Source organism: Xyrauchen texanus, chromosome 33, assembly GCF_025860055.1.
Source record: "Xyrauchen texanus isolate HMW12.3.18 chromosome 33, RBS_HiC_50CHRs, whole genome shotgun sequence".
NCBI lineage: Eukaryota > Metazoa > Chordata > Actinopteri > Cypriniformes > Catostomidae > Xyrauchen > Xyrauchen texanus.
In genome coordinates this window covers 19,853,212-19,880,487 of record NC_068308.1, presented here as the reverse complement: position 1 = coordinate 19,880,487, position 27,276 = coordinate 19,853,212, and the positions used below count along the sequence as shown (strand labels likewise).

At 41.5% G+C, this 27,276-nt stretch overlaps 2 protein-coding genes across 4 annotated transcripts; one reads left to right on the top strand and one right to left on the bottom strand.

Moving 5' to 3' along the window:
• Positions 1-270: 270 nt before the first annotated feature.
• arsg (arylsulfatase G) lies at positions 271-12,303 on the bottom strand. 3 transcript variants are annotated; one of them, XM_052102548.1, is made up of 13 exons: positions 12,206-12,296; positions 9,831-9,853; positions 9,610-9,703; positions 9,335-9,522; positions 9,074-9,121; positions 8,637-8,748; positions 8,393-8,527; positions 4,478-4,674; positions 2,884-2,964; positions 2,640-2,748; positions 2,445-2,565; positions 2,223-2,313; positions 271-2,060 (listed from the first exon to the last, which is right to left on the bottom strand). In XM_052102548.1, the coding sequence occupies exons 3-13, from the start codon at positions 9,624-9,626 to the stop codon at positions 1,783-1,785; spliced, it is 1,377 nt and encodes a 458-aa protein (XP_051958508.1). In that variant the 5' UTR covers positions 9,627-9,703; positions 9,831-9,853; positions 12,206-12,296; the 3' UTR covers positions 271-1,782. The 3 variants fall into 3 exon arrangements, with proteins under 3 accessions (XP_051958508.1, XP_051958506.1, XP_051958507.1); XM_052102546.1 differs by having other exon boundaries at positions 9,610-9,853; positions 12,206-12,303; XM_052102547.1 differs by lacking the exon at positions 9,831-9,853 and having other exon boundaries at positions 9,610-9,752; positions 12,206-12,280.
• Positions 11,569-20,929, top strand: LOC127626623 (monocarboxylate transporter 7). The gene is made up of 6 exons (XM_052102551.1): positions 11,569-11,597; positions 12,744-12,996; positions 13,191-13,334; positions 18,042-18,170; positions 18,826-19,623; positions 19,708-20,929. The coding sequence occupies exons 2-6, from the start codon at positions 12,759-12,761 to the stop codon at positions 19,944-19,946; spliced, it is 1,548 nt and encodes a 515-aa protein (XP_051958511.1). The 5' UTR covers positions 11,569-11,597; positions 12,744-12,758; the 3' UTR covers positions 19,947-20,929.
• The last annotated feature ends 6,347 nt before the right edge of the window (positions 20,930-27,276 follow it).

The following is a 27,276-nucleotide window of genomic DNA, read 5'->3' as shown; positions in this document are numbered from 1 at the left end:
GTGTTCATAGTTATTCTATTTATCATTTGTGATTTCTCAAAATAATCAGCTGTATAAATACAAAACACAAAATTTTCTTGATATAAATACAAAGAGGTTAATCTGTAAAGTCAGTTATAGCAATGGTATTACCACAAGATGGAGATATAACAAAACTATAAAAGAAAGTCCTTTAGTATGAAATTTCTCTATAAACATAGATGCTGTTTTTTTTAGATATGAAAAAATATTTTAAACAAATTAGATAATAACTTTATTTGATATAGCACCTTTTAGCAATATAGCACAAAGTGCTTCACAAAATATAAAATCAGAACACACTTATTAGAACAAGCACAAATTGCTTAAAAAAAACTGAGTAAACACTCAGTAAAACACAGGTAACATGTAAAGTAAGTAGTAAAAGCAAGTTTATACAAATTCGTTTTTAAACAAGACTTCAAAACAGACAGATTCAGCAGATCTAATATTCCAGTAGAGGCTGTTCCATAATCGTGGGGCCTTCATTACAAATGCTCCATCACCTTTTGTTTTGTATCTGGATCTTGGACAGCCAACAGTTCATGACAAGAAGATCTAACTGTTTTATAAGGTCTTAAAAGTTCTGCTAAATAATCTGGGGCCAACCCATCCAATGCTTTATATGTAATTAGTAAAATCTTAAAATTATCTCTTAAAATTAATTTGTAAACAATGCAAAGAAGCTAAAACTGGAGTATTATGATTAAAAGACCTAGTTTGTGTCAAAAGTCTAGCATAATTGTTCTCGTGCGTTGATTTAAAGTAATTAAGGCTAGACTAAATAAAGTCATGAATAAGCTTCTCTGTATCCGTAAAACTCAGAACCTGTCTTACCTTGGAAGTATTCCTTAACTGATAAAAATAAGACTTAACTAACTTGCTGACATGATATTCAAAATTTACATTTGTGTCAAAATTGATACACAAATTTCTCACCACCTGCTGAATATTTAGGACCACTTGATTATGTACTGACTCAATCTGATTCTTTTTAAAACCATGACTTAATACGACAACCTCTGTTTTATCTTAATTTAACTGCAGAAAATTACATCAAATTGTTTTATATTTACTATACACTCTTGAAGAGCATTTAAATTAGTCAGATCATTGGGATTCAACGACAAATATAACTGTTGGTCATCTGTATAGCAATGGAAATTAATGTTGTGTTTTCGAATTACTGAACCAAGAGGTAACATATATATAGAGAAAACAAAATTGGCCCTAACAGGGATCCTTGCGGGACACCACAATTAACTTTTGAAGAGGAGGACATCTCATATCCAACAGACAATACAAATTTCCTATTTGACAGATAGGACACAAACCAGTCTAAAGCCACCCCAGATATTCCCACCCATCTCTTTAATGTATAAATTAAAACTGAATGATCAACTGTATGAAACATTGCAGTTAAATCAAGCAACACTAAAATGGAGCACTCTCCAGCGTCCTCCACCATCAATTAGTCATTTTAGGATAACAATAGGACCAACCAATCAATAGGATAAATGATTATGGTCTATTTATGGCATGTTATTTTTTAAAGAAATTATCTTTCTCATAATGAAACGCCAATATAAATACAAATTGCAACATCTTGCACATGTTCAGTTTTCCTGTTGCACAGAGTTATTACACATCAACGCAACTTATTAAACTAGAGCGGTTTTCTGGGATGGCTTTACCAGAGCGTGAAAATTCAGTGCTTTCTTGATGTGATCTTACACATTTGACAAACAGCTGAGCCCATTGACCTCATATCAGACTATGACATCGACAGGCAGGGTTGTGTGGCTGACAGCAGGGGATTGCAGCTGGTATCACAGTGTAATCGGCCGTCGATACATTATCTGTGGCAATGTCCCATAGAAGGGCCTCCCTCTCTCTCTCCACTTCCTTTAGGACAGACCTGTACTCCTCACTCTCAGGGTTCAGAGGTGTTTCCTCTGCCTCATCCCGTGAGAGGTCAAATATCAGAGGGGGGTCGTGATACTGCTGTTTTCCACGTCCTCCACCACACGCCACTGATCCACCTGACAGAGAACATCAGAACTATGAGTGAATTCACTGGAACAAACAGTACCAGTAATAAAAGGTGCACTCAGTAATTTATTGTTTATGTTGTGCTGATCGAAAAAGCAGTCATTTTGGACTCATACTTACAGCTAGCGGTAATATTAGAGGTAATAACACACCTGTGATGTAGAATGCCTTGTGATTTCTCAGCCTGATGGTTTGAAGGTCCCCAAACTGTCCCGCAGCACCACTATTTGGATGCATGAGGCTCTGGTGATAGGAACAATCATATATGGAAACGAAGTCCTTTGTTTAACAAATAATCCAGACCAAAAAATAAAAAACGACATTGTTTTTATACTGTTGTCAGTACAGTGGTGTGCATTCCAAACATAATGTACCTTATGCCCAGTGTGAGAGTTGTTGAGCAGAATGTTTGTTATATCAATGCCATCATAACGTCGACCTGATGGTGGTTTTACACCAGCCAAAGAGAGGATAGTTGGAAAGATATCCAGACCACTAAGGAGTGTAAGAAAGTGGTCATATGGTGAAAACAATAATAATTTCACAAAATGTTCCTAATCCTCTAGTACCTCAGCAGGGCACTGCTGGTGCTGTTGGGTTTGATCTTCTTAGGCCATGTGACCACTGTGGGAACTCTATGACCTCCTTCCCATGTGGTTCTCTTCGCTGATCCACCACCTGCTCAAAAGAACAACAGACTCTAACAAGCTAAATGTATGATAGTTTATAAAAACAAAAAAAGGACAGTTTGTTCTTTATGAATAAATAGGGAGGAACACTGGTAAAACTTTTATATGGCAGTGTCTGCTTTACCTCTGCTTGTCTGCCATTTTCCAACAAAAGGCCCAACATTCCCTGAAAATTGACATTTCTGTTCCCACGGACCATTGTCTCCTGTCAAGTATGGAAACATTTAATCCATTGGCATTTCTAAGTAAGCAGAGGAAATTCACATTTGCATATAGATTACATGACTAAAAGATGCTTTGATCCAGGTTAATGTCAAATCACTAAATAACAATTAATATTTGATTGATCTCCACAAAAGCTACTTTTAATATTCACCAGTTGCCATGGAAAACTACTGCTAGCCTCCCGAAATGCATTGAGGAAAATAATGCACATCTAGTGTCCTGTTTTAAGAGTGCTAGCACTAAGCCCAGCGCTACTCCATAAGTCATACGGGCAAAATCCTTTGGCATGGCCAGGAAGTTCTGGTATTTTCATGCAAGTCTAGGTGGAAGTGGGTTTGGCGAAACTGCACATGCAAAGCTCTAATGGGCTGGGTCAAGTGCAATTTAATTCTGAGATTTTCCCCCTCCTATTATATGGCCCATTCCCTGTCAAGCAACAGCGATATAAACAAATACAGTACATTCATAAGACATTGGTAGTGTAAATAGGCTGTATGTAATAAATGAAAAGAATAGAAATACAGAATTACGTTCTTTTGTGCATTAACTGTTGAATGACTTAGATATTTCTATGACAGTGACCCTTTTATACTCATGGAAAATATGATTCTCTTTAGGATTTGGATTTAAGCACTATTAAATGATAGAGAATGTAAGTATTAATAATAATATTAATCTACTGACACACAAATCATGTCTGGTTTTAACAGAGATTGTATCGGATGGCACTTCACTTCTACTGGACAATTTAGATTTTTACAAATTTTATTAATTTATTAAATGAAACAAATGTAACCAAAAATATTTAAAAATTCAAATTACACTTCAAACAAAACTTAAATATTATCAAAATAATGAAGTGGTCAAATAAATCATACCAAATCCAAACATTTGACTCTCTCTAACTTCTTCCACTGGCCCCTTTCGCAGTGACATAAAAATCACTATGACAACAGGTGGAACAATACCAATATAAATTATATCATAACTTCAATAATAATTGAAAAATAAACCATAACCTATAGATATTTTAACACAAATCTCATAAATATTTTTTCATAAAATGGCTATAACAGTGATTGTCTGGGACATAATTTAATGTTCCACTTTTCAGAGTTTGGACATTAACTTTATTACCATCTGCTGGTGGAATCCCCAAACTGCAAATGCAGGAACCGAGTTTAGACTTTGCTCTGCAAACAGAGCTGCTTTTGAAACGTCTTAGCGCAATGGCCTATTTCTTTGGAAAATACCAAACTGCGCTTTGCGCCACTTCATTTACATTCAAACCACCCACAGTCTGCATGCATACACCCACAAATAGCGCAAACACCCCCACCCACGGCCACTTGCGCTTTGTGCTAGTACGAAAACTGTGCTTAGAATTAACGCTCTCATGGAAATTGGATAAGACAGCGCACGGTCGTAGCATGTAGCGCTGCGCTTTGCGCACTCTCGAAAATAGAGCACCTAATATGTTTCAAATAACTCACCAGTGAACCATATCAATGTTTTTTCCAACTGCTCATTGCTGACCGCCTGCATGATTGTGCCCACCAGAGAGTCCATGTCGCTGAGGCTGGCTGTGTAGGGGTCCTGTGTCGTAACGTTTAGGAAGGTATTATGGAACAGTGGGACATGCATGTGAGCGAGAGACACATACAGTAGGAAAGGTTTCTTCCTGGAAACGCTACACAGCACAGACACATGAACAAAAATTACATTAAATATATAAATTACACATTAGGATAAGTTTAATCAAGAGTCACTGATGAAGCACTGCTTTTACATCACATTACAGATCTTTTCACCAGTACTTCTGTTTAAATGTGTTTTAATGTGTTTTTGTTATCTCAAGATAATTATCCAGCCGCTTTAGTATGTAAATGAAAGATATTTTGGTTCAAAATGAACAAATTGCCATTATTGATTGAGTACATATACAATAAGTGTTCAAAACAATGTATTTACCTTACCCCGATCCCCTACAGAAAGCCTATAAAAATGATTTGTATTTTGAGCTGTCAGTTTCGATTCGTTGCAAAATCACTGGATTATGACGTTCATCTTTGCGTCATTACATCATATCCGCACACAGAGAAAAGAAGAAAGATGTAACGGCTGTCTCAAGTTCCGGCTGGAGAAACTAACTACACCGTTCAGCTCAGTTCAGGAACACTCACACAGTTCAGGACAGCATCGCAGCAGTCTAGATGGATGTTTATCTGCTATCCGTTTGGCAAAGTTGTTTACCTGCTATAATGCTTGGATATGTTGTCTAGTAGGGTTGTTGATGCTTATATTGCTTGTCATGCTTTTATGAATCAAACAAGACTTGTGTGTCAACCAATCGCAATGTATCTACACGTTGTTTGATATGTTTAATATGAATGACTTCTGAAATTGACTTGTAATTGTTATATTGCATATTTAAGTTTAATGAAGAATATTTTATCCCCATCATTATTGAATCCTTGTTTTATGTTTTTAGTTGATGGTGAAATTGTGTGCATTGCATAGACATGCTATTGTAGTAATTGAGGCTGGACAATATAGTATAAAAATAATAAAGACTTCTATTGAACTAGTATCAGTATCAAGTTTAACCTCTTAAATTGAAAATTGTAGCACAATTCAAACATTAATAGTAGATAAAACACTTGAATAAACATATTAAGATATACTGGTGGTGGCTGAGGAGAGTCCTCTGTTCTCTATTTAAAAGTGCTTTGAGTGTAGTGTCAGAAATGCAATTAAATGTAAAATTCATTCAAATATGTAAATAAGAGTGTTGTTTATCTTCATCAAAGCAAGTAATATTTCCATTTTAAATGTTTAATTGAATAACCTAATATCAAGATGAAAGTAGCACATTATGACTCCGGCTTCAGTCATGATCTCACACAGTCGATGTCCAGATAAGACCAAATTGGGAGATTCAGCCATCAGCAGTGCCAGAACACGACTGACGTGATGTATTCTTATGCAAATTGCTTGCAATTTTAAGTTTCAACCATAGTTGTCGCTTGAGAGCACGAAGTTATGTAGTGCAGCTTTAAGACATAATTGGTTCTTAACAATCAAATAACTTATATTTCAAACTGTCCTATGTGGGGGACTAAGTCTAGTAATAATGTTTTTTAAGCCATCACAGGTTATTACACAAAATTATTTGTACAAAGCTGAAGTATTTAATTATGAAGTAAGAAATATGTTTTTTACGTTTTTTATGAGACATGGTTGCGCACAGCCCATCTGATCATGACCTTTCCTTAAACTGTGACGGGTAAACACTGCAACTTTGTCTACATAGTAAACTTGTTTACCAACTGGTAGAAACCTTATATTGACTGATCAAAGTTCCTAGAACAGTTGCCCCTGTGAGCAACAAAACTGTTAATCCATTTTTAATCAAGAATGTTTTTGGCCTCACAACCAGTACTAAGCTGAGTAGAGTCGAAACCTAAAACCTGTATAATACCTTTTTTATTTAACCTTTATTTTAGCAGGAAATGCTGTTTAATAACCTCTCTTTCAAATATTTACTGAAAACTGGACCTGTGCAAATGGCTACAGACATCTAATTACATCAAAAATAAAAGCAAAACCAAAAACAGGAGTCTTTAAATTTTCACAAAAGAGTGATCAAATCACACATTGGTATTTAATGCATATCAATGTTTATGGACTTTTTCATCAACATTAAGATTTTTTATTGAAACATTAGAGAAAGTGTATATCTTATGTCTTGTAAGTGGTCAACATTTACATTTCTTGCCTTTTTGCCTTCACTAGTTTATTTTAAATGGTTGTGCGGTGTGACAAATACATTTTTAAAAGTACAAATATTTCATGTAGTCTCTCAATTAATATGAGGAAAAGAATGAGCAAAATTCTGTTTAAAATAGTTCTAAATGGAGTAAAGCATGCCATACAGAAGAAGAATATTTAATTTCATAGAAAGTTTAGAAAAGTTTTGCATATTTATATGCAATATAAAGCGGTCTCTTTTACATTATTACAACATATAACTAAAATGTTTTGTCAGAAAGAGAGAACATTGTAGAAAAGAGCTCAGGTTAGCATCCAAATCAGATTTATTATAACATACACTCACCTAAAGGATTATTAGGAACACCTGTTCAATTTCTCATTAATGCAATTATCTAATCAACCAATCACATGGCAGTTGCTTCAATTCATTTAGGGGTGTGGTCCTGGTCAAGACAATCTCCTGAACTCCAAACTGAATGTCAGAATGGGAAAGAAAGGTGATTTAAGCAATTTTGAGCGTGGCATGGTTGTTGGTGCCAGACAGGCCGGTCTGAGTATTTCACAATCTGCTCAGTTACTGGGATTTTCACACACAACCATTTCTAGGGTTTACAAAGAATGGTGTGAAAAGGGAAAAACATCCAGTATCGCGGCAGTCCTGTGGGCTGAAAATGCCTTGTTGATGCTAGAGGTCAGAGGAGAATGGGCCGACTGATTCAAGCTGATAAAAGAGCAACTTTGCCTGAAATAACCACTCGTTACTGACCGAGGTATGCAGCAAAGCATTTGTGAAGCCACAACATGCACAACCTTGAGGCAGATGGGCTACAACAGCAGAAGACCCCACGGGTACCACTCATCTCCACTACAAATAGGAAAAAGAGGCTACAATTTGCAAGAGCTCACCAAAATTGGACAGTTGAAGACTGGAAAAATGTTGCCTGGTCTGATGAGTCTCGATTTCTGTTGAGACATTCAGATGGTAGAGTCAGAATTTGGCGTAAACAGAATGAGAACATGGATCCATCATGCCTTGTTACCACTGTGCAGGCTGGTGGTGGTGGTGTAATGGTGTGGGGGATGTTTTCTTGGCACACTTTAGGCCCCTTAGTGCCAATTGGGCATCGTTTAAATGCCACGGCCTACCAGAGCATTGTTTCTGACCATGTCCATCCCTTTATGGCCACCATGTACCCATCCTCTGATGGCTACTTCCAGCAGGATAATGCACCATGTCACAAAGCTTGAATCATTTCAAATTGGTTTCTTGAACATGACAATGAGTTCACTGTACTAAAATGGCCCCCACAGTCACCAGACCTCAACCCAATAGAGCATCTTTGGGATGTGGTGGAACGGGAGCTTCGTGCCCTGGATGTGCATCCCACAAATCTCCATCAACTGCAAGATGCTACCCTATCAATATGGGCCAACATTTCTAAAGAATGCTTTCAGCACCTTGTTGAATCAATGCCACGTAGAATTAAGGCAGTTCTGAAGGCGAAAGGGGGTCAAACACAGTATTAGTATGTGTTCCTAATAATCCTTTAGGTGAGTGTATGTGACTTTCTTTTAATTCAGTCTATGTATAATTATAAATAAATAGTAATCATTCATGAAAGAGGTGAACATACCTGGCTGTCAGTATCTGTGTGACTGCAGCTGTGGCATACCGTTCCTTAAGGCTCCATGTGTCCAAGGGTTGTTCAACTATTGTCTCATTTTCAAAAAGAGGTAATGCCACTTTGGTGTAGCATTCTTCATGCTTTCTTGTGAGGAAAACATTTACACATTTCAGAAAAGTTGAGATGTATACATAAATTTGTGGCATCTGATAGTTTTCTTTTTAACCTAATAATGACCTGCACAATAACACACCTAGTAATATACTGACTGTGGACGCAGGGAGGGCAGCTGGGAAGGTCAAGGCCTGGTTTGTCAGTGCAGCCCATGTCATTACTATATGGAATACCCAAGTAATAGTCAAAACCTGTAGTGTACACACAAAAGTAAGCATATTTTGATTAAATAACTTACTGTTATTCATCCATTATTGTGAGAATATGTTTTAAAATATATGTGTATAGTTTTAAAACCTTTCGTTACTTCAATTTCATTTTTAAATGTATTTTTAATCATGAAAATATTAATTGCATATAAAGAAAATCTACTTGAAAACAACACAGTTTTTCCTTTTTTTCAGTCTTTCAGATTTAAAGATATCCTGCATAATTAAAACAGATTACCATGGGCACAGAAGCATAAAAAATAAATACACCAATGTTCCAGGGTATTTCTCCCTTCTGTCCACTAACCTCTATGAACTGGATTGTAGGAACTATTGTGTCCAAGGTGCCATTTTCCTGTTGTAAAATCAAGGCAACCATTATAAATAATTGCAGAAACATTGCAACACATAATGATCCATGATCCATTCAGTTTGAGAGGCTTATTAGTTTCTCTGGTGACAATGTTGCATGCATTAATCAGGAGCTAATCTCAGCAGAATTTTGAGTTTATTGCCCTCAAAATGATAATCAGTTCTCTAGATGTTCATAGAATTTTGCTGTGCTCACCGATCATGGCTGTATAATAGCCTGCATCATGCAGGAGCTGAGCAAACGTTGTCTCATTCAATGGCAGTCCTCCGACTGATTCCTCTGCAAAATTGTGGGTGACCCCATTGCGTAGCCCGTGTCTGCCTGTCAGGAGGGCAGCTCGTGAGGGTGAGCATGTAGAGGCAGGGGAGTGGAAGTCTGTGAATCTGCAAATTACCAGACACAAACTCCCATAATTAGACATAATCAGGCACACATGCATACATGTCCAAATTATAATGAACTATAAGGACCTTTTGCCCTTCAGCATTAATGAGTCCAACCAGGGTGTTGGAGTGGAGTTGTCAGGTCTTTTCACCCACAGGTCACCCCATCCAATGTCGTCTGCTAAGATAATGATGAAATTGGGTCGGTCCTTCTTATTCGTTTTGCCTTCCTTACAAATATGGCATGTGATGAGATGAATCAATCCATAGAACAGAAAATTAAATATGAGCAGTGAACAGAATCCAACCTGTGCCATTTTTAATGCCAAATCTAAAAAAGAAGAATGAAAGTCATTCAAATTACCATCATATTTAACAGAGATAGTACAACTCAATTCACTACTTTTACTCAATCAGATTTTGATCAGAAGTTTTAAAACATAGTGGCCATAAAAATAACCTTAAAGGATTAGTAGTAGTTACACTGCACCTGTTTGTTTGAACCAGACTAACCATAACTACTTCTGCCTCCTCTCTCAGTTTGATTTCTGATTACTCTGGTTTGAACAAATAAGGCTGGGCATAGAAATGCATCTATTCTCTGACTACAAACTCTTCAGACAGGTTTATTAAGTTTTGTTCTCTGGTTTGTGTGTTGTTGTGTTTTCTGTTGTTAATATTGCTGTGACAGAACTGTTTTTAGATAAACAAACTAAGTTTTTGCCTGAACGCCTCATCTCACGAGCGGGTCCATAGCTGCTGCTCTCATGCACTCTCGACAATAACAGTCGGTCAAGAGTTTCACTAAATAATACATTCGATTTTTTGGTTGGTTTCTCACCAAATCTTATCATATTCCTTCAGAACAAGGCATGAGGCACATACAATAATTTATTAGACTTCTGAATTATACTTGTGTCCATTTGAAACTTTAAGAGGTGGTCACCATAAACAGCCATTGTATGACACCATTGAGCACAAATTTATTTCACAATTTCTCCCTTTGTGTTAAGAAAAAGAAAGGCATAACAACACAGGGTTGAGTAGCAATGACTGAATTTTTATTTTGGGGTGAACTCTCCCTTTAATATATTAAATCTGGGTCTCCCAACAAGAGGCTCACGGACCCCTAGGTGTTTGTGAGATTGTGATGGAAGCCAATGCAGAATTGAACTGAATAAAAATTTATAATTTTAATACATAGGTTAAATGTATAAAATTTAGAAGACTATGATTAAACAAGTTAGCATTAATTAAAGGAATATTCCAGGTTCAATACAAGGTCAGCTCAATCAACAGTATTTGTGGCATAAAATTGATTAACACAAAAATAAATTTTGACTTGCCCTTTCTTCTTTAAATAAAAAGTACAAATCTGGGTTACAATGAGGCATTTACAATGGAAATAAATGGGGCCGATCAGTTAAAAACTCACTATTTCAAAAGTACAGCATGAAAACATAAACAATATGACTGTTAACATGACTTTAATGTGATAAAATCACTTACTAACCATTTCTGTTTAAAGATATAGCCAATTTTACAACTTCGTTGCTATGACGATGTAATGTCAGCAAACCATAAAACCTTAAAATGACTGTGAATATTACGATTTAGACAACTTTACAGCTCAAATAATACACAAGTTTTAACAAAAGAATTAATGTGTGCTTTAATAAAATAAAAAGCTTAACATTTCTGTCTTTAAACCCTCCAAAAACTGGCCCCATTCACTTCCATTGTAAGTGATTCATTACATGTATCACTCTTGCTGCCTTTTTTGTAACAAACTTTACTTAATGCTCCAGTCCATTTACAACATTCAGTACAGTCACTTCTGCAGCCAGCTACCATTTTACACTATGGTGGGGCACTCTCCTTATTTCATTTGACATTTCACATGAAGGGAAAAGGGGTTGCTACTGCTAGTGTGGCCTTTCATTCAACATGGACTGTAAACCAATCCTCAACTACTTAACAGCTGTAACCTCCCACTGTAGAGGCACTCACTATTTGTAAAAGAGGCACCCCATGGCAGTAAAGTTGCAACATTCCTCTTAGACTGACGGGAACAGGTAAGCACTCCATGTTATGATCATTTAATGTTACAAACTACTACTAAAAGAAACTTAAACTATTGACAGGTCAGGCAGTGCAGCATACACAGCAACACAAAAGTATACAGGGACATACATTGATATATGTAGCCTATATACGTGTATCTTTTTACAAATCTAATGAAGTCAGATGGTAAAGGGTGATTGAAAAAAAAATCTGGTTTATTTGCCTCACATTGGATTGTGCGCACAGTGATTTAGGAAGACTCTTTGAACAAATTTGATAAAATATTAAATTATTTATGGTGACAAGACTGTGCGTGTCAATTGAATGAAGACCAATCTGAAGCTAAAACTTTTCGAATGAACTTAATATTGTTTGATGAATAATTGTGACTTCATGTCACATAACTGTTGTTAACTTATGGATGTTGTGTCTAATAGAAGTTATTAAAGTGAGGAATTACAGCAGTAATATGAAGGAAGTATTATGGGGGAATAGAGCTGCGGTCCTAGAACTTCTACCCTATCTATCAAGGCAGAAAACAGCGAAAATCAGCAGAAATCCGCATACAAACTGTATTGAAACCTGTATTGTGGTTAGACAGAGATGAATTACTTCTCACCAAATACTGAACGAAGACCTCGATCAAAGTATTTCAATCGTTTTTCAACTCGCTGTTGTTGAACATCAGTTGTTGTTGACGCTCGTGTCTGTGCTGCCGCCCCTCTCGTGACGTCAACATTGCGTAACTTTATGGTTACGCCCCTTATACGGTTAAGCTAGCATTTGTAGTTGTTAGCTTTTCTAAACAATCTGACCGTTAAAACAAGGTTTATTTTTCGCTGCTTAATTCTACACTAATTTAATTCAACAAAAACATTCATTTAGATGTTAACACGTACTTCTGTTTAGTGTGATTTTAACTCTGGTGTAAGACAAGACGAGCTAAAATCTTGATACATTTAAATAATGCCACTCACTACCTTATTCACACAATTTAGTTAGTGTAAGAAAAGACATCATTCAGACCACTGATTGGGTGCAATGAACAAAGATATAATATGAAAAGAAAAACCAAGAAGTACACCAGCTTTTCAAGTGAATACCCCATAACACTTTTTTGTGCAATGGCCTACTTTTTGTTTTTGTAATGTCCGCAGGTTACTGTTCTCAATATGGCACAGTGGATTTTCAGACTGAAAGGTTGCCTTGGCTCAAAAGTGTACTCAGAGGTCCCGGATGGTGGCTGGGGCTGGATTGTTGCTGTGGCTTTTTTCCTAGTAGAGATGTTCACTTATGGGGTCATTAAAAGTTTTGGGATTTTCCTCAAAGACTTAATGAGTGACTTTGAGGAGAGCAACAGTCGAGTATCATGGATCATTTCAATATGCGTCTTTGTTATGACTTTCACAGGTAAAAAATGTACAGGGTTTTGGATTTAAGACTTTGCTACAGTTCAGTAACAGCATGCATTCTAACTTTAAATCAAAACTTTATTCCTCTTAGCTGCATGCTGATTGTACTTTATTTGGATATGTATTCTTTCTTTGAGTTGTGTTCATTTCTTTGACCTTAACATCCATTTCCACGTTCTTGTGACCCTTCAGCACCTTTATCATCAGTGCTGAGTAATCGATTTGGCTTCCAGCCAGTTGTGATGTTTGGAGGATTCCTTATATCTCTGGGCACAATCTCAACTGCATTCACCAGCTCTATCAATCAGATGTACTTCACCATTGGGGTAGTGACTGGTAATTAAAGCATTGCACAATATAAACAACATAAATTAAACATTAACTGTTATAAGGCATGACAGAGTTTTGTAGAACAGATGTGCTTCAGTTTAGTAGTAATTTTGTATATTTCTTACCTTTATAGGGGTGAAACATTGGTTCATCTTTCAATAAAGTGTTAAAGGTCAATTTCGGGTTCAAGTTAAAGGAATAGTTCACCCATAAATAAAAATTGTCTCATTATTTTCTCACCGTCATGCCATCCCAGATGTATATGACTTACTTTCATCTGCTGAACTCAAACAAAGATTTTTAAAAGAATATTTCAGCTCTGTAGGTCCATGCAATGCATTGAAAGGTGGCCAGAACTTTGAAGCTCCAAAAAGCACAAAGGCATATCTTCAGAAACAATATTATAGGTGTGAGTGAGAAATAGATCAATATTTATGTCCTTTTTACAATAAATTCTCCTCCCTGCCCAGTAGGTGCGATATGCACAAAGAATGCGAATATGCAAAAACGAAAGAAGAATGTGGAAGTGAAAGTAAAAGTGGAGATTTGTAGTAAAAAAAACAAAGGACTTAAATATTGACCAGTTTCTCACCTACACCAAACATATAGCTTTGTAAGTTTGTGTTCAGCAGAAGAAAGTCATACACATCTGGGATGGCATGATGATGAGTAAATGATGAGAGAATTTAAATTTTTAGGCGAACTATGCCTTTAAGCTCAATCGACAGCATTTGTGGCATAATGTTGATTACCACAAAATATATTTCAAATGGTCCCTTGGGTCCCTTGGGCCCACCACCCATTGGAGGAACCGCAGGAGTCGGGTGCGCTGCCATATGGGCGGCAGTGAAGGCCGTGGGCCTCGACGGACCAGACCCGGGCAGCAAAGGCTTGCTCTGGGGACGTGGAATGTCACCTCACTGGGGGGGAAGGAGCCGGAACTAGTGAGGGAGGTGGAGCATTACCAGTTGGATCTGGTGGGGCTTACATCGATGCACAGTTTTGGCTCTGGATCCGTACTCCTGGATAGGGGATGGACTCTATTCTTCTCTGGAGTTTCCCAGGGTGTGAGGCGATGGGCGGGTGTGGGGATACTCACGAGTCCCCGGCTGAGCGCCACTACGTTGGAGTTTACCCCGGTGGACAGAGGGTCGCCTCCCTACGCCTACGGGTTGTGGGGGGGAAAACTCTGACTGTTGTCTGTGCATATGCACCGAACAGCAGTTCAGAGTATTCGGCCTTCTTGGAGACCCTGAATGGAGTCCTGAATAGGGCCCCAGTAGGGGACTCCATAGTGATGCTGGGTGACTTCAACGCACACGTGGGAAATGACAGGGACACCTGGAAAGGCGTGATTGGGAGGAACAGCCTCCTGATCTGAACTCAAGTGGATGTTTGTTATTAGATTTCTGTGCTAGTCATGGATTATCTATAACAAACACCATGTTCGAACATAAGGATGCTCATAAGTGTACGTGGTACCAGAGCACCCTAGGCCGAAGGTCGATGATCGATTTTGTAATCGTGTCGTCGGATCTGAGGCCATATGTTTTGGACACTCGGGTAAAGAGAGGGGCAGAGCTGTCAACCGATCACCATCTGGTGGTGAGTTGGGTCAGGGGTGGGGAAAGACTCTGGACAGACCTGGGAAGCCCAAGCGAGTAGTGCGGGTGAACTGGGAACGTTTGGAGGAGGTCCCTGTCCGCGAGATCTTCAACTCACACCTCCGGCGGAGCTTTTCAGGCATCCCTGCGGAGGTTGGGGACATTGAACCGAGTGGGCAATGTTCAAAGCTTCCATTGCCGAAGCCGCGGTGGAGAGCTGCGGCCTCAAGGTTTTAGGTGCCGCAAGGGGTGGTAACCCTCGAACACCGTGGTGGACACTGGTGGTCAGGGAATCCGTCCGACTGAAGAAAGAGGCCTTCCGGGATTTGTTGTCCCGGAGGTCTCCGGAGGCAGTTGCAAGGTACCGACAGGCCCGAAGGGCTGCGGCCTCGGCCATGAGGGAGGCAAAGCAGTGGGTTTGGGAAAAGTTCAGAGAAGCCATGGAGAAGGACTTTCGGTCCGCACCAAAGTGCTTCTGGAAAACCGTCCGCCACCTTAGGAGGGGGAAACGGGGAACCATTCAAGCTGTATACAGCAAAGATGGGACGCTGTTGACCTCAACCGAGGAGGTTATTGGGCGGTGGAAGGAACACTTTGAAGAACTCCTAAATCCCAACACGCCCTCTATGGTAGAGGCAGAGCCGGAGGATGATGGGGGATCAGATTCTATTTCCCTGGGGAGGTCACTGAGGTAGTCAAACAACTCCGCAGTGGCAAAGCCCCGGGATTGATGAGATCCGACCAGAAATGCTGAAAGCTCTGGATGTGGAGGGGGTGTCATGGATGACACGCCTCTTCAACATTAGCGTGGAAATCTGGGACAGTGCCTAAGGAGTGGCAGAACGGGGTGGTGGTTCCCCTCTTCAAAAGGGGGATCAGAGAGTGTGTGCCAACTACAGGGGTATCACACTTCTCAGCCTCCCTGGTAAAGTTTACTCCAAGGTGCTGGAGAGGAGGGTTCGGCCGATTGTCGAACCTCAGATTGAAGAGGAACAATGCGGTTTTCGTCCTGGCCGTGGAACGACGGACCAGATCTTTACTCTCGCAAGGATCCTGGAGGGGGCCTGGGAGTATGCCCATCTGGTCTACATGTGTTTTGTGGATCTGGAGAAGGCGTATGACCGGGTCCCCCGGGAGAGACTGTGGGAGGTGCTGCGGGAGTACGGGGTGGGGGGGTCCCTTCTTAGGGCGATCCAATCCCTGTACGTCCAAAGCGAGGGCTGTGTCCAGGTCCTCGGCACAAAGTCGAGTTCATTCCATGTGGGGGTTGGTCTCCGCCAAGGCTGCGCTTTGTCACCAATCCTGTTTGTGATATTCATGGACAGGATATCGAGGCGTAGTCGGGGTGGGGAAGGTGTGCGGTTCGGTGGGCTGGGGATCTCATCGCTGCTTTTTGCAGATGATGTTGTCTTCATGTCATCATCGGTCCGTGACCTTCAGCTCTCACTGGATCACTTGGCAGTCGAGTGTGAAGCAGCTGGGATGAGGATTAGCACCTCTAAATCTGAGGCCATGGTTCTCAGCAGGAAACTGATGGAGTGTGTACTCCAGGTAGGGAATGAGGTTTTGCCCCAAGTGAAGGAGTTCAAGTACCTCGGGGTCTTGTTCACGAGTGAGGGGACAATGGAGCGGGAGGTTGGCCGGAGAATCGGGGCAGCAGGGGCGGTATTGCACTCGCTCTATCGCACCGTTGTCACGAAAAGAGAGCTGAGCCGAAGGCAAAGCTCTCGATCTACCGGTCAATTTTTGTTCCTACCCTCACCTATGGTCATGAAGGTTGGGTCATGACCGAAAGAACTAGGTCAGCGAGTACAAGCGGCCGAAATGGGCTTCCTCAGAAGGGTGGCGGGCTTCTCCCTTAGAGATAGGGTGAGGAGCTCAGTCATCCGTGAGGAGCTCGGAGTAGAGCCGCTGCTCCTTTGCGTTGAAAGGAGTCAGTTGAGGTGGTTTGGGCATCTGGTAAGGATGCCCCCTGGCCGCCTCCCTAGGGAGGTGTTTCAGGCACGTCCAGCTGGGAGGAGGCCTCGGGGAAGACCCAGGACTAGGTGGAGAGATTACATCTCCACACTGGCCTGGGAACGCCTCGGGGTCGCCCAGTCAGAGCTGGTTAATGTGGCTCGGGATAGGGAAGTTTGGGGCCCCCTGCTGGAGCAGCTGCCCCCGCGACCCGACTTCGGATAAGCGGTTGAAGATAGATGGATGGATGGATGGATGGATGGTCCCTTCTTTTCTTTTAAAAAGCAAAAATAAGGGTTCAGTGAGGCGTTACAATGGAAGTGAATGGGGGCCAATCTGTAAACGTTAAAATACTCACTGTTTCAAAAGTATAGCCAACAGACGTAAACAATATGCATGTTAACATGATTTTAGTGTGATAAAATACTTACTAACATTTTTTGTGTAAAGTTATATGCAATATTAAAGATTTGTTGCCATGACAACATAACACCATAAAGCCAAACCCCCAAAACGACTATAAAAATAATGATTTTAACAAGTTTACAACTCAAATAATACACAAGTTTAAATGTAACTTACGACTTACAGTGCACTTATTACAGGGGCAATCCCCCCGGAGCAACCTGGATTTAAGTGCCTTGCTCAAGGACACAATGGTGGTGACTGTGGGGATCGCACCGACAACCTTCTGATTAACAATTATGTGCTTTAGCCCACTACACCACCACCACCACATAAAATTATGAGCTTCACATTTCTGCATTTAAATCCTCAAAAAAATAACCCCATTAACTTCTATTGTAAGTGCCTCACTGTAACCTTAAAAAATTATTTTAAGAAAAGGAGGGACAAGTGAAAATTATTTTTATTGGTAATCAACATTCTTTAACAAATGCTGTTGATTAAGCTTAACTTGTATTGAACCCGGAATATTCCTTTAATGTGGTATAATACACAACTGCATCATAAGTAAATGTTTGTATCTGTTATGCTGTCATACACAACAAAAACTGCCCAAACAATGATAAATATTAAAATTTTACATTGAAACATTCACCATGTACAAGTGTGATTAAAAACATTGATTTACTAACCAACAGCAAAAACAAAGAGCATCTTATGATGTTCAGATGTCCTTTCCACTCTTTAGGCCTGGGTTACTGTTTGACATTTCTGCCAACTGTTACAATCTTGTCCCAGTACTTCAGCAGGCGTCGCTCTGTGGTTACTGCCATGGCCTCCACAGGAGAATCATTTGCTATATTTGCTTTTGCTCCAGGTGAAGGCAGTCTTGCTTGATTGCATTATAATGTAATCTACTGTAGATTTACATTGTGTTAAAATATACAGTACTGTGCAAAAGTTTTAGTTGTAAAGTGAGGATGTATTAAAAAATGATGATACAAAATTGTTTTCATTTATCACTTAATGTCATTCAAAGTCCAGTAAACATCAATACAATTTCAAAAATCTATATTCAGTGTGACCATCTTTGCATTTAAAACAGCACCAATTCTCCTAGTTACATCTGGATACAGTTTTTCTTGGTTGTTGGCAGATAGGATGTTCCAAGCTTCTTGGAGAACTCACCACAGTTCTTCTATCTATTTAGGCTATATCAATTGCTTTGGTCTCTTCATGTATTCATAGACAGACACAAGGTTCAGTGGGGGTTTTGTGGGGGCTATGACATCTGTTGCAGGGCTTCCTGTTCTTCTATTCAAATATTTTCTTTTTTAAAAAGGAATGTTTGGGAGACTTAACATTTATATTTCCTATTAAAACCCTAATGCTTAAAATATAAAAAAAAAACATCTTAAGTCAAATGCTTTTGCAAAACATCTTATGTACCTAAGACTTTTGCACAGTACTGTAAGGTCAAATTGAGAACATGCAATGGTTATGTATGCAAACCTTTATTTCTTTATTTTTAGCATTCACAGCTCTTAAAAACTGCATTGGCTGGAGGTACACTTTGGTAATGATTGGAACATTACAGGGGATCATTATTGTCTGTGGAGCTCTCCTCCGGCCCATAGTCATCAAACCAAAGACTTCCCAGATTGTAACTGAGCAGAAGACCACATACTCTCTCCCCGCAGAACAACTGAGAAGCTCTGTGAGCTCTGGAGATTCCGGTGTACAATCACTTGATGAGCTGGAGCAGGGCCTCACATCTGTGAGGGATAAGGGAGAGGCGGAACCACTAAATGTCCTCCCCAAAAAACAGGAAACTATAATCCAGAGTACAAATAAGCTCCTGGATTTGACTGTATTGAAGGAAGGCAGTTTTTTGTGCTATTCGGCTTTCTGCCTTTTTGCAACACTGGGCTTCTTTGCCCCTCAGCTGTATGTGGTGGAGCTCAGTGCCAGTATGGGCACTGAGAGGGAAAATGCCGCTTATATGCTTTCAACAATGGCTATCGCTGAGATCTTTGGACGTCTCTCCATTGGATGGGTCCTGAGCTGGGGGCGAATCAGAAAGATCTTTGTACTGCTTGGATGTGTGTCACTAATGTGTCTGGTGCTGGTGATGTTCACTGTGATCCATGACTTCTGGGGACTGGTAGTGTGCTGTGTGCTTTATGGCTTCTTGCTCGGTAACATTGCATCAACGCACATCCCCATGTTGGCGGAGGACGATGTTGTAGGGATCAAGAGGTTGCCCTTAGCTGTAGGCATCTACGTCTGTATTCAGAGCTTTGCAGGACTTGTTGGCCCACCTTTAGGAGGTAAGAACATTTATTTTATGTAGAACGCAAAACTCCCTAAACAAGCAACTTACTAAAGTCATATTTTCCCTCAAAATGTTTTAGGTGTCCTTGTGGATATTACACAAAATTACAGCTCTGCTTTCTACTCGTGCGCTGTGGGAATGGGACTAGGTGCAGTCTTCCTTGGGCTTGTGCGTCCAGCGAAGACAGGTCAACTGTGCATGAGGAGGGACGATGAACAGAATAGCCCGGCAGTGGAGCAAGTGTCCAAAGACCAAGACATGCCTGAGGAATTCCTGCAAGAAGTGGACATACTTACAAACCCAGAAATAAAGTCTTGAAACAAAGACAAACTTTGTGAATTAAGTGGGATGAACTGAACCTGAGGAACTATCAGAGCTGCTGATATCATTGGAAAATGTAGAATTTAGTCTGAATGTATCTAAAGGAATCACTATGTCATGATTCACAATAATTGCTTAAGAAATGCAATTGTTAGTTACACACTAAGTTCACGAATGTAATTATTACAATAGCTGTCATGAAAAACAATAAGCTTAAGTTGAGCACATCTAATTACCAAGTCTGAAGGAAAAGAAATGTATGTTAGTGTTACTAAACACTGGGACTTTGGTTGATGAAAAGTTCTGGGTCCAAAAGAACAAACATAATCCATGACAGGAGACCACATGTTGTGTGTTTTAGTGATTATAGGTGATGGCTCTATGATTACTAGGCAGGCACTGGTGGGTAACGCAATGTCCAAAGTTAATGTTGAATTCAATTTCTAAAGTTAGATAGCTAAAATGGTATAAAAATAGAAATGGTACAGATAAGTGATAATGTAAAGGATGCAAACGCAAAACCCAGGTAATGCCAGAAGTATCAGTTGTAAATTGTTTACTATCATGGCACTTCCAAAGCTTATGACAGGGATCTGAAATGTGAATAACCTTTGCATCGATATTATAGAGGTGATTGTGAATGCAAAACGAGTTCAACCTGATGCAACTGTGAAATCAACACAAGGATAGCCAATGTAATTATATGTGTTAGTATTAACTAGTATTAAGCCACAACTTCAAATGTGAAAGGGTCTGATATGACCTGTTATAGTATAACCAAATATTTTGTTATCAAAAACTGTCATATGACTTGAATTTTATCTATATATTTAGAAAGGAGTTGTATTTGCTCTATGTTCCGTGGACTGTAAAGGTTTTTGCAACATGTACAATGAGGTTTTCTGTTTCAATGCAGAATAAATATAATAGTTATAATCATTTTTAAATCAGATTAAAAAAAATAAAGACATTCTTTTTTGCTGCAAATGGTTTCCTGATTTAACAGATACACTGAAAAGTATGAACAAAGGAAAGAGAAACATAAAGCTGATTTTACCTAGACATAACAGGGAAATTCCCATGAAAAGTGTTCTCACCTAAGCTACTTCCAAAATTGTTACAACTATTACTTGTCAGCAGGTAAAAGACCATACATTTATGCATTTGGCAGGCCCTTTTATCCAAAGCAACTTGCAATGTGTTCAAGGCACGCAGTAATAAAAAAGAATATCAGTACGTGTGACCCTCGGATGTGAACCTATGACCTTGTCATTGCAAATGCCATGTAACCAGTTGATCCTCCATTATACTTAAGCAATTATACAACCAATGTCTAGACTCTTGAAAAGCTTGCATGGGTTGGCTGAGTGTTGCCCAGAGATGTCAGCTCCATCTTCAATCCAGTGCAGTAATGCATGTTGAATACATTCTACATTAACATTCTATAACACTCTCCTGCACATTCTGATTGATTTAAAGCCCATGGTGCAGGTTAAACACCACTGTCGATTAATGGGTAGATAAAGCAGTCAAGATATGTATATAAAGTTAGAAATGTCTCCAAAATGGTGTTAAAGTCCAGTTTTTGTAGTTTTTGGTTAGAAACGGTTATTTTTTACGCGATTCGGCGATGACGTCACATGAGGTAGACGCGGTGGAATATAGCCTCAGCCGTTCTCAGCTTCTTGAACTAATTCTAGCAGACTAGCACTGACTACTATGGCGTCCCAGCAAACATGCTCCATTGGGGCCCGAATGGGGCCATTGCGGGCAGCCCACTGTGGGCCCAGATACCGGCGCGAAATGCGGGGCACGTGTGGGCACCACACTATGGGACCCAGGTGGGGCCCCAGTGGTACACCCCAAAGTGTGGGCTGACTGTGGGCAGGCCCAGAGTAAGTAGAGTAGGCCCCCATTGGGGCCAGTTGTGGGCCCACAGCAAACCCTTTAGGGGCCCATGTGGGCGTGAAATGTGGGGCACGCGTGGGCCCCACACTATGGGGTCCAGGTGGGGCCCTAGTTGGACAGCCCAAATTAGAGTGGGCCCTCATGTGGGCTGGATGTGGGCACACTGTGGGTGTAGGTGCAAAGTTTGAGCACACGGAGTGTGGGTACTTTACTATATACAGAACAATTGCACTTGTTAAAGGTAGCAGCAATAAATCGAGGGTCATGTTTTTTTTTAATAATTTATTTACAGACATTAATAATAATTATAATTAATAATAATACATTGAGATTTATTTTTAACCAGCAATAAAAAAGCAATAGAGCAGTTTAAAACAGCAATAAACACACAAAAACTGAACCACAGAATACTTAAAACACATATGAAAGTAAATTAAAAACCAATCCCCTCGGTATTTCCCTCACTGCAGTTCTGGCCCTTCCTTGCCTTCCCCATCTCTGTCCCTTGCATTACGGAGCCACGTTTTTATGGGCGCTTCCACCTCGCATGCAGTGGCTTGGCTGCTTTTTGTCACAGCATCTAAGTGAGAAAGGATCAATTGAAATACAAATGTTAAAAACAAAATAAGGGTTGTTCAAGTACTGTTACGCCATTTCAACCTCCTTTGCACTTTGACGAGGATTACTGGCTACAGGAAACATGGAGACAGATCAAACATTGTTCATTTACTGTACATTTACACCTGACTACTGATTTTTCCTTCCCATTTATTTATTTTTTTCATTTTTATTACTGTTATACAGGCTTATCACATATAAACATTATATACTGTACCTAACTGCTTTGCAGACCAACATCTGCCCAAAGGCCATCTTCTGGCCAGAGCCCTTCCAGCACAGTTGCTGGGCAAGTGAGGTGGTCAGCATGCAGACCAGGATACGTCTGGTGTTGGAGGTTGGGCTTGTACCCCCAACTGTTGCCAGATACTTTGCCTAAATTAAAGCAGTAACACATTAGTATATTCACAGTACAGCTATACTGAAACTGTAGTGCAAAAGTACAAAACTTTATTTATTTAAATGCATTTATTAATTTAGCAGGCTTTTAAAGAGGTGTTAAATACCAAATATGTGTGTTAAGGAGTGACTCACTGAATCGTTCAAATTCAAACTCTTAGCACCACTCTATTGTCTGGAGATGCAGGCGCGCAACCGTTTGGCTGTGGCGTTATTTTGGAACTATTAAACAAAACATCTAATATTCGAGTTTTGGGGGCTCTTATTTTGGAAGACAACATCAGAATGTCCTGAAACATTGTAGTTCACACCTTGAGAAGGTGTCCTCCCCATCTGAGGTGAAATTGGTCTGTGGAAGCTAGGACTTTTATTTTTATGATTTTCTGAATGTGTACACAAAACATCTAATATTCGAGATTTGGGGGGCTCTTATTTTGGAAGACAACATCAGAATGTCCTGAAACATTGTAGTTCACACCTTGAGAAGGTGTCCTCTCCATATGAGGTGAAATTGGTCTGTGGAAGCTAAGACTTTTATTTTTATGATTTTCTGAATGTGTAAACAAAACATCTAATATTCGAGTTTTGGGGGCTCTTATTTTGGAATACAACATCAGAATGTCCTGAAACATTGTAGTTCACACCTTGAGAAGGTGTCCTCCCCATATGAGGTGAAATTGATCTGTGGAAGCTAGGACTTTTATTTTTATGATTTTCTGAATGTATGGACAAAAAAGGTAATATATGAGTTTTGGGGGGGTTCTTATTTTTGAATTCAATATATCATGCAGTGACAGGTTGTGAGGTGTGCTAAAATCTTTCTCTCTTTCGTTCTGTCTTTCTTTCTGACAGACAGACAGACAGAATAAATGAATGCATGTGAAATTGCCTTCGCAGGAATTTAACCTGTTTTAGTTCTGACGGTCATACCGCAATAACCAGTGTATACGCGCACCACGAAATATAGGTGCGGCCGCTCATTTCGAAGTGGCGGCTGGCTTGACCGCAGTAAATGTTTGGAGGTTTCACCATGACAACAACTCCTTGGTATTTAAAAATTACTGTCATTTAATTTAGTGAAATTTGGAAATATGATATTTTAAATTTGACCAGATATTCTCCATTAGCGCAAATGCCCAAATGACGTCACACAGATATAACGACATTAACGGTTAACGGTACGGTCATTTATTTGGACCTGCTCCTACTTTTCTTAAAAAAAGCAAAAATCTGGGTCTCAGTGAGGCACTTACAATGGTGTATGGGGCCAATCCATAAACATTAAAATATTCACTGTTTCAAAAGTATAGCGAGAAGACATAAACATTATGTTCACAATTTTAGTGTGATAAAAATCACTCACTAGCATTTTCTGTGTAAAGTTATAGCCATGATGAAACAAATAACATAACATAAAACTTAATGTTGTCTTACGAGAGGTTCTCTCCTATTGCGTAAGCTAGCTTACGCTACGGAAAGATTAATCTTTTCTGAGATATTGAAGCCAAAAAATTATCCTTAATTTTGTATCATTTGTCAACGCAGTGCAGCAACTGCAGACCTTGAGCGGGCTAGCTAGCGAGCTCATTGGTTGCTCTGCGGCAACTGCTGCAGCCTATAGACGAACTTGGGCGAACTCGCGTCCAATGAGAGGCATCCCCGCGCTTACTGCATCAAAGCCCGCCAAAATGGGCGTGGCTAGAGTGCATATAAGCGTAGTTCAGTGAGGCTGGAACCCTGATTTTCATCTCTTCAGCGAAGCTCTTCGCATCTCTGAACTGGAAGCCGCGTCACCGTTCGAGGGGCATCTAGCAAGCTTGGACAGCGCTCGAAGAAGCCGGCCGTCTCCGCCACCTTCAGCCATCCTGCGAGCTACGCCATCCGGCGACGTATCCTTTTTTAGAGCAAGCTAGTTCTTAACGAACTTCACAAAAGAGTAACGAGCGTCTTTTTTAAGATGCCTCGCACCACTTGCGCTTCATGCCGCGCCCCTCTCAGCGCCGGAGACCGCCACATCATCTGCGCTCTCTGCCTGGGACTGGGGCATGCAGAGCTCGCCCTCACTGAAGGCGGATGCGAACTCTGCGAGGAGCTTCCGATGTCGACCCTGCGGGCTTGACTCGAAGCGCTCAGAACCGAAGCCGCCGCGCTGCCTTCCGTTCCGCCGTGCCGCTCCCAAAGGCTGCCAGAACCGGTGATAGAAGCGACTGCCTCGCCGGAGCCTCTCCCTCGAGCATCGCTCTCACCCTCCCCGCCCCCCCCGGGATGCGCAGTTGCCGCCCAGCGGCCGCACTGCTGCCATCTCGGAGGACGAGGCGGAGGATAAGGGCTGTTCCATCATGGCTTCGGACAGCGAGGAGTGGTCAGGCTCCCACGCCTCCTCCTCGGCCCAGGAATCCAGCAGGATCCGCGCCGGAGTCGAAGGGGAACTAACACGCCTCCTCACACAGGCCGTCGACCGCCTCGGGCTCGAGTGGTCACCGCCCCCTGAGCAGGCTCCCAACAGACTCGACGGCTGCTTTCTTCAGAGCCAGCACCGCGCAACACCCGCGGCCTGGGCCGCTCCCTTCCTGCCGGAACTCCACACTGAGCTTGCAAAGTCGTGGAACGCGCCTTTCTCGGCCAGGATCCGTTCCCATGTCTCCACCCCTCTCGCTTCGGTGGACGGCGCCACCGAGAAGGGCTACTCCTCCATCCCCCCGGTCGAGGATTCGGTAGCAGCACACCTTTGCCCTCCGCGAGATGGCGGTCTAAGCCAGTGCTCCCGTCTAAGGCCTGCAGAGCGACTTCCGCCTATGTTGGCCGCGCGTATTCCGCCGCCGGCCAAGCCGCATCTGCTCTGCACTCCATGGCCGTCTTACAGATCCTCCAAGCGGACCTTCTTCGGGAGTGGGATGAGAAATGCAGGCACCCAGAGGCTGTTGCAGATCTAAGAAGCCACCAAAGCTGCAGCTCAAGCTCTAGGGAAGTGCATGGCCTCGCTGACTGTGACCGAGAGACACCTGTGGCTAACGCTAGCCGACATGGGAGAAGCAGAGCGCTCCACGTTCCTCAACGCACCGCTCTCTCCGACCGGTCTCTTCGGCTCCGCGGTGAGTGGCATTGTTGACCGCTTTTCAGAAGTCCAGAAAGCCACCCAAGCCATGAACCTCTTCCTGCCGCGTCGCGCTAGCTCCTCTGCAGGCCGCCCACGTGACCAGCCTCCTGCACGAGCCTCTTCACAGCGCCCAGCTCAACAAGGTCAGACTTCTCAGCGTCGACAGGGCGGCCGCCCTCGATCGCGCTCAGACAGCCGCCGCAGACCGCCGCCCCCCCCCGTGGGCCTCGGTCTAAGGTTGCGCTGAAACCTGAGCAACCGAAGTCCTCCAAGCCTTGTTGAAAAAACGACGGCTCAGTCCCGCCGCGGCCGGACCACCGTCAAAGCTTCAGCCCCTGTCAGTCCCCTCTCTCAGGCTACTACAGTGGTGGATTCAGCAGCCAACAAGCCGGTGATACTGCCCGCTTGCCTGCACTCAAACGCCGTTTTCACGGCGACCCAAAGAAATCTTGTAAAGAGCAAACATGCCTTATGTGTAGAAAATGTGCCCACAATCCAGTGTTCACCCCTACACACAAGCATTACACTTCCCGTGTTCCTATCAGAGCCCACTCACATAAAGCGGACACAGCCCGCTCAAGTGTTAGTCAATAAACGCGCCCACGAATCCGTGCGCGCGCCCCTTCTCTGGCCGCTCTGTCACACGACCAGCCTTATGTGTAGAAAATGTGCCCACAATCCAGTGTTCACCTCTACACACAAGCATTACACTTCCCGTGTCCCGATCATAGCCCACTCACATAAAGCGGACACAAACCGCTCGAGTGTTAGAGTCAATAAATGCGCTCACGAATATGTGCGTGCGCCCATTCTCTGCCCGCTCTGTCACACGGCCAGCAAACACTTCTCTGTATGTAAGTCCCGTGCCCGTGACTATGCTCGCGCATCACTTAACAGATGTGACTCTTTCCCCATTCACCTCAATCGGGAAGTCACTCACAGAACAGCCTGTCCCTGCTGTCTGCGAGCAGTCATGCATAAGCACAGTAAGCGCGCTCACACATTCTGTTCAGCGCGCTGTGTGCGGCAATCAGGGCGATTTGGCCATTCACCCTCTAGCGTGTAGCGAATCAGCTCTCTGAAATATTAATAATCAATCATAACTTGTTATAATCGATTATGAATATTTGGATCAGTTAATCGGGTTAACTTGATGTAGCTACATTAACATTACAACCAAATACTCAGTTCATCCCGTGAACACTCAATATTGGTTATTAATTAGTTAATTAATAGAAATGTACATTTCCGGGGCATGGGAAATGTCTTTCTTACTAAGTATTAAGAGCAAGTAGTCAAAATCTA